This window comes from Lemur catta, chromosome 2 (genome assembly GCF_020740605.2).
Source record: "Lemur catta isolate mLemCat1 chromosome 2, mLemCat1.pri, whole genome shotgun sequence".
NCBI classification, from domain to species: domain Eukaryota; kingdom Metazoa; phylum Chordata; class Mammalia; order Primates; family Lemuridae; genus Lemur; species Lemur catta.
In genome coordinates this window covers 140,924,477-140,937,328 of record NC_059129.1, presented here as the reverse complement: position 1 = coordinate 140,937,328, position 12,852 = coordinate 140,924,477, and the positions used below count along the sequence as shown (strand labels likewise).

The 12,852-nt window shown below is 41.9% G+C and overlaps 1 protein-coding gene across 1 annotated transcript in view; it reads left to right on the top strand.

The window, feature by feature from the left end:
* The window catches only part of SLC22A2 (solute carrier family 22 member 2), a 30,824-nt gene extending 19,224 nt beyond the window's left edge, over positions 1-11,600 (top strand). The window contains exons 10-11 of the mRNA XM_045544690.1: positions 791-890; positions 9,587-11,600. Of these exons, the coding sequence (XP_045400646.1) occupies positions 791-890; positions 9,587-9,653 (167 nt within the window). The 3' untranslated portion in view covers positions 9,654-11,600. The remainder of the gene's footprint in view (positions 1-790; positions 891-9,586) is intronic.
* Positions 11,601-12,852: the final 1,252 nt, after the last annotated feature.

Genomic DNA, 12,852 nt, shown 5'->3' with positions numbered 1-12,852 from the left:
ACTTCCCAAGGCCAACCAGTAAGTGAGGGAGGCAGTGTGGCCGCCCAGGCACTCGGGCTTGTGTTTTGAGCCACTGTGCTCTGTGGCTTCTGTTAAGCCCATTTTTAAGGGTTCAAAAATAAAGGCCAGCATGCTTGTTTTGAAACCCCAAACTAGTGAGGAACCCATATCTGACTTCCTACATTCTAACATAGAAGACATAAAAATATAACTTTAAAAGACCAAAGCTTTTATTGGAATCTAAAAAAAACAAAACCATTAAAGCATTTATTATTCAAAATTGTAGCCAGAGACAAGGATTAACAGGAATTTAGCAAACACCTGAATTTGAACTAAATGCCTGGCTATACTTTATAATTTTTAGTGTCGTTATGTAGTTACACGATTCATTACTTTTATTTGCAAATAATGATCCAAGTTTCTGACTTATTTTCATTACTAAGTGCTTTATACTGGCAGGGTTATGTTCTTCCTTTTCACACAGTTTTTTTAAAAGTTATTTTCTAACTCGAAAGTATCTTAATATGGTGGCAATGTCCCCTAGCCTAGAATAACCTTGACTCAAAATATTAAGTATTTCATTTCCCTATAAGGAATTGTAATTCAATGGAGTTTGGAATTGGTGTAATACTTATGACGGAAAATGGGACAGTCCGAGATGGCAAAGGAATCTGTAAATAAGTATAGAAAAAAATACCCAAAAAAATTTTAAATAGAAATAAGGGGAGCTCTAATTATAGAACCTGTGTTTTTCAGTTCTTAATGTGGTTTGCATCTGTTTGGCTTTCAGCTGTGGTTGGCTTGGTTGCGGGAGGACTGGTGCTGCTGCTGCCAGAGACCAAAGGGGAGGCTTTGCCTGAGACCATTGAGGAAGCGGAAAACATGCAGAGGTAGGCGGCTGAAGCTCCTCAAGGAACTATTTCATAAAGGTTTTGGGACAACTCTGTAGCCAGTCGGAAAGGAAGATTAGATCAAATCCATACCTCACACCGTACATCCAGATAAATGCAAACTACATCAAAGACTTAAAAATAATGAAGACACCATGGGAGGATTCCTTTATACTTTCGTAGGGGAGAAGGTCTTTCTAAATAGGACCCCAAAATCCAGAACCCATAGAAGACATGTCAATACCTGTTTTTGTTATTTCTGAATTTTGGACCATATGAACTTATTCAAAAAGTAAATTGAAAAAAATCTAAATACAGAGAAACCTGTATGACACCCTCCCCATAAGTATGCTTATGCAGTATGCTTAGATATTTCTATTTATTTTGTTTTTATGCCAGTTTTGGCCTATTGGTGCCACAAACTGAGCTGAATTTTATCCATTCTACGAAACCTTCATATTTAACATATTCCTTAGAATTGTTCTTGGGCAAAATGTTGCCAAATTGCAGTGGTCCGAGGCTTTTCCTAGAACTTGAGTCTTAGATCGGAAGAGGCCTTGGAATCCGACCAGAGGTCACACACTGGCAGCCCATAGGACACCAAGTTCTCAAATGTTTTGTTCAGCCCACGCAGTGGGGTTTTTTTTTGTTTTTTTTTTTTGTTTTTTTTTAGAGAGAAATTCCATATAAACTGGACTTCTAGGATCTGTTTAAAAAAATCAGAAGATTTGGTAACACTGAGCAGGTATTACCTCTTGTTAGTAATTTGTAGGAGCCGAGCAAGGGCTCGGCTTTCTGAAGGGCATGCCTTCTTCAGCAGGCCACAGTCCCCACTGTTCCTTATCGTCTTGTGTCTGGTACATTATATGATCTGCTTGGTGCATGCAGACATTTGAGTCTGAGACCCCTGATCTAGCCCAACCATCCCCCACTCCATACCCCCATCTCAGAGCAGCTTCCCACGCACACGGGCACCTCCCCTCCCAGACACGAGACTAAGTCCTGTCTACCTGCATCCCCAGAGCTTAGCACAGCACCTGGCACACACAGAGGAGGAGCTGACCAAAGATTTGGGGAATAAATGCTGGTGTTCCTTCAGCAGCATCCCTAATTCAAGTTCCCTTTCCCAGGCAGCGCTCTGGCGCCAGGCAGGCAGTGATACGTGCGGTGAGGACAGGGCTGTCCTCACATTCGCCCTCTGTGTGGCCTGACGGCCTCCAAGCCTCAGTTCTTCACCTGTGAGTGGGGACAACAGTAGCTACTCGCTGGCTTTGCTAACAACTGAATAAGCCAATGTGTGTGTAAGGGGCCTGGCGGTAAAGGTCCAGGAGCCAGTGTTACCATTCACAGCTTTCCTAGCTGTTCTGTAAAACAGGAAAATAAGTACCTAGACTATCTATTGAAATTCAAATTTTAAAATACGTCCTGAGTTGTTTTAAGACAGAGAAATGTAGCCCGGGGCCACACATATATGCCGATACTCATCAGTCTTTCATTTTCATCAGGCTGGTTCAAAGCAGGCTAAAGAGATATTTCAAAAGAGTATTCCTTTTGTTATTTTATATTCTTTCTGTTTATGTAACCCACAAATACTCCTATGAAGATCTGCACTTTTCCTTTTTCTGTGCTGCGTAACTCAGCTCACTGTTCTCAGGCGGAAGACAGGTCTGCGTGCGAGCGGCTTGGGGGCTTGCGGGAGAGCCTCGGAGGGGAGGCGGGGACAGCTGGGACACGGCTGCTGCAGCGGGAGGGGTGGGAGGCAGGGCTGTCTGCAGACCTGGTCGGCACGGAAAGCTGACCCAGGTACAGTGCCGCAGACACCAAGGAGGGCCAGCAAGAAAGGGCAGGGCCGAGAGCCCCTGGGTTCCTAAGGGTGCGCGTCCTAACTAGTTACCAGTCTAGCCTGTGTGAGTCTCACCTGACCCTTATTCGCCTCTTAAGCCTGTTTCCTTTTCTGTAAAGTGAGCATACGAGTCGCCTACGTTTACTAAAAGCTCTCAGCTAGAGCATCCCCAGTGCACTCGCACCCAGGAGCACCTCGTTTCCCTGTGCTATACTTCGCTTTATTGCGCTTTGCAGACACTGCGGTGTTTTATAAATTGAAGGTTTGTGGCAGCTCTGCATTGTAATTCTCACAATATTTCAAACATTTTCATTATTATTATATTTGTTATGGTGACCTGCGATCAGTGATCTTTGATGTTATATTGCAGTTGTTTGGGGGCACCACAATCCGCATCCATGTAAGACGGCAAACTTAATGGATGAACGTGGCGTGTGTTCTCAGGGCTCCACCAGCCAGCCCTGCCATCTTTCTCCCGCTCCTGGAGCCTCCCTATTCCCCGAGACGCAACAGTACTGACATTAGGCCAATTCATAACCCACAACAGTCTCCAAATATTCAAGTGAAAGGAAGAGCCACACGTCTCTCACTTTAAACCAAAAGCTGGAAATGACTAAGCTCAGTGAGGAAGGCGTGTCAAAAGCCCAGAAAGGCCAGAAGCTAGGCCTCCTGTGCCAAACGGTTAGCCAAGCTGAGAATGCAAAGGAAAAGTCCTTGAAGAAAATTTAAAGTGCTGCTCCAGTGAATGTAGGAATGGTAAGAAAGAAAAACATCCTAATTGTTGATATGGAGAAAGTTTGAGTAGTCTGGATAGAAGATCTTACCAGTCACAACATTCCATTAAGCCAAAGCCTGCTCCAGAGCTCAATTCTGTGAAGGTGAGAGAGGTGAGGAAGCTACAGAAGAAAAATGTGAGCTAGCAGAGGTTGGCTCATGAGGTTTCAGGAAAGAAGCCATCTCCATAACATAAAAGTGTGAGGTGAAGCAGCAAGTGCTGATGGAGAAGCTGCAGCAAGTTATCTGGAAGATCTAGCTAAGATAGTGGACAAAGGTAGCTACACTAAATGATAGATTTCAACGTAGACAAAATAGCCCTCTATTGGAAGAAGATGCCGTTTAGGACTTTCATAGCTATAGAGAAGTCAATGCCTGACTTCAGAAATTCAAAGGAAAGGCTGAGTCTCCTATTAATAGCTAATGCAGCTGGTGACCTTATATTGAAACCAGTGCTCATTTACCATTCTGAATATCCTAGGGCCCTTACAAATTATGCTAAATCTACTTTGCCTGTGCTCTACAAATGGAACAAGAAAGCCTGGATGACAGCACATTAGTTTGTAGCATGGTTTACTGAATATTTCAAGCCCACTGTTGAGACCTACTGCTCAGAAAAAAGATTCCTTTCAAAATATTACTGTTCATTGACAATGCATCTGGCCACCCAAGAGCTCTGATCGAGATATACAAGGAGATGAATGTTGTTTTCATGACTGCTAACACAACATCCATTCTGCATCCCATTGATCAAGGAGTGATTTAATTTCAACTTTCACTTATTATTTAAGAAATACATTTCATAAGGCTATAGCCGCCATAGATAGCGATTCTTCTGGTGGATCTGGGCAGAGTAAATTTAAAGCCTCTGGAATGGATTCACCATTCTAGATGCCATTAAGAATATTTGTGATTCATGGGAGGAGGTCAAAATATCAATATTTACAGGAGTTTGGAAGAAGTTGATCCCAATCCTCATGGATGACTTCAAGGGGTTCTAGACTTCAGTAAACAAAGTAACTGCAGATGTGGTAGAAATAGCAAGAGAACTAGAATTAGAAGTAGAGCCTGAAGATGTGACTGAATTGTTACAATCTTATGATAAAACTTTAACAGATGAGGAGTTGCTTCTTATGGATGAGCAAAGAAAGTAGTTTCTTGAGATGGCAAAGATGCTGTGGACATTGTAGAAATGACAGCAAAGAATTATGAATATTACGTAAACTTAGTTGATAAGACAGTGGCAGAGTTTGAGAGCTGACTCATTTTGAAAGAAGTTCTACTATGAGTAAAATGCTATCAAACAGAATTGCATGCTACAGAGAAATCTTTCATGAAAGCAAGATTCAACTGATGTGACAAACTTCATCGTTGTCTTATTTTAAGAAATTGCCACAGCTACCTCAACCTTCGGCAGCCACCACCATGATCAGTCAGCAGCCATCAACATCAAGACAAAACCCGCACCAACTAAAAGATTATGACTCGCTGAAGGGTCAGATGATTGTTAGCATTTTTTAACAATAAAGTATTTAAAAATTAAGGTATATGCATTTTAAGACATAATGTTATTGTACACTTAATAGACTGCAGCATAGTGTAAGCATAACTTTTATATGCACTGGGAAACCAAATTTTCTGTGACTCTTTTTATTGCAAAATGTGCTTTATTGTGGTGGTCTGGAACTGAATCTGAAATATCTCCAAGGTATGCCTGTATTCCCTCATCGAATCCTTCTAACAACCCTGTGAAACAGGTATTATTATTAACCTGGTGATGACTGACAAAAACCCAGGACAGAGAAATCAAAGGACTTGCTTAAAGCCACACAGCCAGTACAGAACAAAGCCAAGGTTTCAATCCTGGCAGCCAGATTCCATGGCCCACGTTCTTGTCTCACCCTCAAGGCCTGGGCTTACAAATGCCAAAATGTGGTGAATCACCCACTGCAGTGCCAGGCATTCAGTTAGTGGTCAGTCTCCAGCAGCTGGTGTGGCTGCTGACATTGTTGCTGGTGCTGTTGCCATTGTTACTGGTGTTGCTGTTGTTATTGGTGCTGCTGCTGTTCTTGTAACTGTTGTTGCTAATGTTTTTATTGCTGCTGCTATTGCTGCTGTTATTGTTGCTGCTCATGCTGATGTTGTTGCTGTTGCTGATGCTACTGTTGTTATTGTTGTTGCTATTATTGTTGCTGCTGACGCTGCTGTGCTGCTACTGCTGCTGTTGCTGTTGTTGCTGCTGCTCTTATGGTTGCTACTGTTGCTGCAGCTGCTATTGCTATTGCAGTTGTTGCTACTGTGGCTGCTGTTGTTGCTGTTATTTTTTATGATGCTGTTGCTACTGCTGTTTCTGACATTGTTGTCACTGCTATTGTTGCTGCTTTTGTTGTTGCTGGTATTGCTGTTGTTGATTATGATGCTGTTGCTATTCCTGTTGCTGCTATTGCTGACATTCTTGCTTCTGCTACTGTTGCTTCTACTGTTGTTGCTGATGCTCCTGTTGCTGCTACTATTGTTGCTGCTCTTGTTATTGCTGCTCTTTTTGCCGCTGCTGTTGCTATTGCTGTTGCTGTTGCTGCTGTTGCTATTGCTGTTGCTGTTGCTGCTGTTGCTGCTACTGATGTTCCTGCTGTTGCTATGACTGCTGTTGCTATTGCAGTTTTTGCTGCTGCTGCTGTTGCTGTTGTAGCTGCTATTGTTGATTGTTACATTGTTGCTGTTGTTGCTGCTGCTGCTGCTGCTGCTGTTGCTGTGACTGCTACTGATGACATTGTTGCTGCTGTTTTTGTTGCTGCTCTTGCTGTTACCATTGTTACTGCTATTGTTGCTACTGTTGTTGCTGTTGTTGATTATGATGCTGTTGCTATTATTGCTGCTGCTGTTGCTTACATTGTTGCTATTGCTACTGCTGCTGCTATTGTTACTGTTGCTACTATTGCTGTTACTGCTGTTGCTTCTGTTGTCGTTGCTATTGCTGATTATGATGCTTTCACTAGTGCTGATATTATTGCTTTTGCTATTGTTGCTGCTGATGATGCTATTGTTATTGTTGCTATTGCTGACATTGTTGCTCCTGCTGCTGTTGCTGCTGTTATTATTGTTACTATTGTTATTGTTGCTGCTGATGCTGCTGTTGCTATTGCTATTGCTGCTGCTGTTATTGTTGATGCTGCTGTTGCTGCTACTGCTGCTGCTATTGTTGCTATTGCTGTTGCTGTTGCTGCTGTTGTTGCTGCTACTGTTGATATGGCTACTGTTGCTATTGCAGTTTTTGCTACTGCTGCTGCTGCTGTTGCTATTGTAGCTGCTATTGTTGATTATTATGTTGTTGCTGTTGCTGCTGTTGCTGCGACTGCTATTGATGACATTGTCGTTGCTGTTTTTGTTGCTGCTCTTGCTGTTACCATTGTTACTGCTATTGTTGCTACTGTTGTTGCTGTTGTTGATTATGATGCTGTTGCTATTGTTGCTGCTGCTGTTGCTGACATTATTGCTATTGCAACTGCGGTTGCTATTGTTGATGTTGCTACTATTGCTGTTACTGCTGTTGCTTCTGTTGTTGTCACTGTTGCTGATTATGATGCTTTCGCTAGAGCTGATATTATTGCTTTTGCTATTGTTGCCGATGCTATTGTTATTATTGTTGCTGTTGCTATTGCTGACATTGTTGCTCCTGCTGCTGTTGCTGTTGTTATTGTTGCTATTGTTATTGTTGCTGCTGATGCTGCTGTTGCTATTGCTATTGTTGCTGTTGCTGTTATTGTTGATGCTGCTATTGCTGCTACTATTGTTGCTGCTACTGCTGCTGCTATTGTTGCTATTGCTGTTGCTGCTCTTATTGCTGCTGTTGTTGCTGCTGTTGATATGGCTACTGTTGCTATTGCAGTTTTTGCTACTGCTGTTGCTGTTGTAGCTGCTATTGTTGATTGTTACATTGTTGCTGTTGTTGCTGCTGCTGCTGTTGCTGCTGCTGCGACTGCTACTGATGACATTGTTGCTATTGTTTTTGTTGCTGCTCTTGCTGTTACTATTGTTACTGCTATTGTTGCTACTGTTGTTGCTGTTGTTGATTATGATGCTGTTGCTATTGTTGCTGCTGCTGTTGCTGACATTTTTATTATTGCTACTGCTGCTGCTATTGTTGCTGTTGCTACTACTGCTGTTACTGCTGTTGCTTCTGTTGTTGTCACTGTTGCTGATTATGATGCTGTCACTAGTGCTGTTGCTGCTGCTGCTTTTGCTGATGTTATTGCTTTTGCTATTGTTGCTGATGATGATGCTATTGTTATTGGCGCTGACATTGTTACTCCTGCTGCTGTTGCTGTTGTTATTATTGTTGCTATTGTTATTGTTGCTGCTGATGCTGCTGTTGCTATTACTATTGTTGCTGCCACTGCTGCTGCTATTGTTGCTATTGCTGTTGCTGCTGTTGTTGCTGCCGTTGATATGGCTACTGTTGCTTTTGCAATTTTTGCTATTGCTGCTGCTGCTGTTGCTGTAGTTGCTGTTGCTGATTATTATGTTGTTGCTGCTGCTGCTGCTGTTGCTATTGCTATTGCTATTGTTGCTGAATCTACTATTGCTGCTGCTGTTGCTGTTGCTATTGCTACTGCTATTGTTGCTGTATCTACTATTGCTGCAGCTGCTGCTGTTGCTATTGCTACTGCTATTGTTGCTGTATCTACTATTGCTGCTGCTGTTGCTGTTGCTATTGCTACTGCTATTGTTGCTGAATCTACTATTGCTGCTGCTGTTGCTGTTGCTATTGCTACTGCTATTGTTGCTGTATCTACTATTGCTGCTGCTGTTGCTGTTGCTATTGCTACTGCTATTGTTGCTGTATCTACTATTGCTGCTGCTGCTGCTGTTGCTATTGCTACTGCTATTGTTGCTGTATCTACTATTGCTGCTGCTGCTGCTGTTGCTATTGCTACTGCTATTGTTGCTGTATCTACTATTGCTGCTGCTGCTGCTGTTGCTATTGCTACTGCTATTGTTGCTGTATCTACTATTGCTGCTGCTGTTGCTGTTGCTATTGCTGCTATTGCTATTGCTGTTACTGCTGTTGTTTCCGTTGTCACTGTTGTTGATTATGATGCTGTCCCTAGTGCTGTTGCGGCTGCTGCTATTGCTGCTGTTGTCGCTGATGCTGCTGTTGTTGCTGCTGGTACTGCTATTGCTACTCTTGCTGCTGTTGCTGTTGTTGTTACCATTGTTGCTTTTGTTGCTGCTGCTGTTCTTGCTGGTCCTGTTGCTGCAGCTATTGCTCCTGCTGCTGTTGTTGTTGCCATAGGGACCATGGGAGCTCAGCAAACTGGATTGCACCCCTCCATCTGGAGTCTGAGAGAACCCCAAAACCACAGGATGATTTGGGCGAGATTCTGCTATGCCCCACCTCAGGTTGGACTGGTCCAGAAGTTTAGGCAGGACTAACCACCTCCAGGTGGAGGAAGTTCGAGGAGCCAGTTGTCTGGAAGCAGCCCAAAGCTGATTCAATATTACTGTAAACAAGAACAGGTCCAAAGGGCGTGGCTGGGAACAACAAAATGAAGAAAGCAGTATTTCTACAATGACTATCAGCAACATCTTGGCATTCACAAAGACAGGATGATTGAGAAAACTTGCATTTGAACAAATGTTTTAATTGCATTCTTCACTTGCCAAACTGTTGAAAAATAAATGAGCTTTGGTAAAAATAATTTCTCAAATTCTATGTGCAGAGACTGATGATAACAATGTCTAGATTTTAAAATCATCATCTTGTACTGACATACGATTAAATTTAGACTTTACTTACATTCTCCATTACAGAGAAGGGTGGAACGCCCTAAGAAAGGAACTTATGTAGACCAATTCCACATCTAGAGGAGATTTTTAGGAGCCACTCCATCCACATTAGTTATTCAACAAGCTGTCCATTTTCTTTATGAGAATCACCAATCAGAGCACTTTGCAAGACTAATCCTGGACAAAGCTTACACTCATTTATTGTTCCTTTTATTTATTATAATATTTGCTTTATTTTGGTTTTCAGCCTCCTCATAATTTCTTTCTTCCGTATTTTTATTTCTTATTGCAGACCAAGGAAAAATAAAGAAAAGATGATTTACCTCCAAGTTAAGAAACTAGACGTTCCATTGGACTAAGAAGAGAGGCCTTTACTCCTGCTATGTCCTTGCTTTGGTGATGCCAAGGCTGGAAGCGGAGGTTTCTTCACTCATCACAAAGCCCGTATGCTCCAACCTTCTGTACCCTGGACCCCCTCAGCTTAGGCCTTCGGCCAATGGAGTTTGTTGTCCCTTCTGTAAGAATTCACCTCCGGGACCAGATCCTGCCAGGCTCTTCCAGCTTACTCTGTTCTCAGCATTCCTAGGACAGTGGCCACTAATTTGCTGGAATACATATTGGTATTTTTTTTATTCCTTTTCCCACAATGACATCAAACCAGAATACATAGGGGAACTGTGGGCCAGTGACACAGAAAAGAGCTGACAAACAATAAAGTTGGGAGAGATAGACTATTTTCTTAGAGAAATGAAACATCCAACACAATATTGAGTTGTCCAGAATGTATGTCGAAAACTTTAAATAGGCCTTTCAGTATCATAGGTGAGGAAATTTAAAATACATTGATTGTTATCTGGATTAGACTTGAAGGGGACCTCAAATAAAAGAATCAGCAATACAACTTGAATAATCACCAAGTCCTTCTGTAGTTACACTGGATAAGTACAAATGTGTGATTTCTGCAAAAGATCTTGAGAAGAGTTCACTAAAGAGCATTGCTGGCAATATTAACCCAGAGATGATAATTTTTTAGTTCAGTAAAAATTCCTCAAAATTTTTGGACTTTAAAAATTATATTAATATTTTATCAAAGTAATATAGTAAATATATTTTGAAAAGCTAAGTACTATAAGGCTTATAATGAAAAACAAAATTTCCTTGCCCTATTCCACCTCTATAAAAACCTTGGAGAAAATTTTCAACTATTGAGCTTTGTTTTCCCTAGATTGATCTCCAGGTATCTAAATAATTTCTTTATATTGATATTTTTTGATCTTTTAGTTTTAAATATTATCTATTGACTTTTTAAAATTAAAAAATGAATATTTAGCTCTCTTCATCTCTCCTGTCATCCCAACACACTACTTCTCTCTGCCTTTAATCTTTGTATTGTTACGTTTCTATTAAATCAAATAGTGGACATTCATTCACCTCATTGTGGCTGTTATCAACGCTGAGCCACATAGTATACTGTGAGGATGCTTCCTTTCTCTCACAGCATCTTGTTTTTCCTGAACCTCAGTTTTTGTTGCTTTGTTTTCTATATATTTGCCATTAATTTTCTCCCAAACTCTCTGACAGAGCAACAAATCTCCTCTCAATGTATTTAAAAGCATCACATACTGGTTCCCTTTCTTACCTTTTTCTTGCGAGTCCTCCCACCTGGAAGCTCCAGGCCTCCCGCTCCACCTTGTCCTGGCTGATCTCTAGGCTGCTGCACAGCTGTTGCCCAGCGCTGTCCTTCCCCACCTTCCTGATCATTCCATTGCCTCTTTCTCTTGTTGGATCCCCTGTCTCCTACATCCAAGGCCATCTCTTTGTTTTCTCTCTTGTTTTGAAGAAGCACATCTTGCAATCGCTTCCTGAGAAAGAGTGCGTGCCTGTCCTGCTCTCTCTTCTGTGGCATCGGTGCTGAAACCCACAGAGTTCATCTCCCAACCTCCTTTCCCCCTGGCTTCCTGTGAGGCTCTACCGATGGGTAGCACTGGCCAGAGAGAAGCCGTTTTCCTTGTGTCTTGAAGAAGAGTCAGGCAGCTACAGTTGTAGCTGTGGGTGACCACAGTCAGAGGACGGAGGCTCCTGGCCCTGCTCAGTGGCACTGGGGTAGTTCTGACAGCTGCAGAGGCAGCAGAAGTGCCTCTGTCAACTTTAAGGCACCAAAAAGCTCTTGGGCTCCAGCCAGGAGCAACTGCTACTTCCTGGTCTTTGTGTATAAACCCTTTCCTCTCTCTAGCATATCTTCATCCTTTCTACTCTACGAATGATTTTGTAAACAAGTGTCTATATTAAATTGCCTCCCTTTGAAATGCCTAGAGTGGTTTCTGTTTTGCTGAGTCATCACTGATTAATACTCTACTTGGTACTATGAGTAGACCCAGGAACCAATGCCCAAATATGGGAATCTGGGGTTTGTTAAGTGAGGGGGATTGAACACACTGGTGACTTCATTGTCAGTTAACATTGGGATACTGATAGCATCTATCCATAGTACACAGTGGCAAAACAGTCACTTAAATTATTAGCTGTGATTACTTGACGTGAAATGCCTATTCCAAGAAGACTTTGGAAGGCCAAGTGATTGTTGAATTTGATCACTGCTGTGAGCATTATGATCACAAAAACTCTGGGGTAGGGCTGGCTGGTTCTGATTCCACTGCAGAAATTACAAAAAGAAAATATGAACTTGAGGGCTTTAAAATATCAAGTTGCAGCACTGTCAGAGAAGGAGAGAGATCCCTGTAATGGCCCTAAATGAGATCCATCAAATTTATAGAGGCAAGGGTAAAAACCAGTGGAAAGCAGACTCAAAAACTGATGCTGTGGGTTATAGGTTGAATGCATAGCCTAGTCTGGTCTCTTAAATGAAAGTCACACAACTGGTGGGAAGGAGGAAACCTCTGAGAATTGGGATGAAGACACTGAGTAGACTCAAGTGAATCTGAAAATCTTAAACCCTCAAACCTACTGCACCTCCTTTGCCAAAAGAAGCAGCCTCTCCTTTCCTTTTTGAGAAAAATAATCTTCCCTTGCTTGAACACTTCTAATCACGTCCTCTGAGTTAGGTACCTTGAGAGGATGCCAGGACTCCTCAAGACCTTCCCTCCGCATTGTTGCCCCAGATATGTCTAGAGTAGATTCCTGCACACATCTCAAGGGGAGAAGGCAAAAGTCTGTCTAGGGAAGAGAGAGCTTACACATTAAAAGAATTTCAAGGTTTTGTAACTTACATCAGCAAAAGTCAAGGGAAAATTTAGGAATAAATTGTAACGATGGTAGACTCGGGAGGGTGAACATAATGCCGGATCAGGTCAGATATGTTGATATGAGTTCCATAACCTAAGATTCTAGATTTAATGTGCTAGCTGAAGCATTGGTCATTAGCTCCAATAGTTTGCAGATCAAGAACTTCAGAAAAAAATACAAGTGAATATTTCCATAATTTGGAATAAGGAAGGACGTATTAGGTAAGAACAAAATACAGCAGACACAAAACAAAAGATTGATCAATTTGACACAAAACAAGACCAAATTAAATGGAGCTAGCTGAGTAACACACAC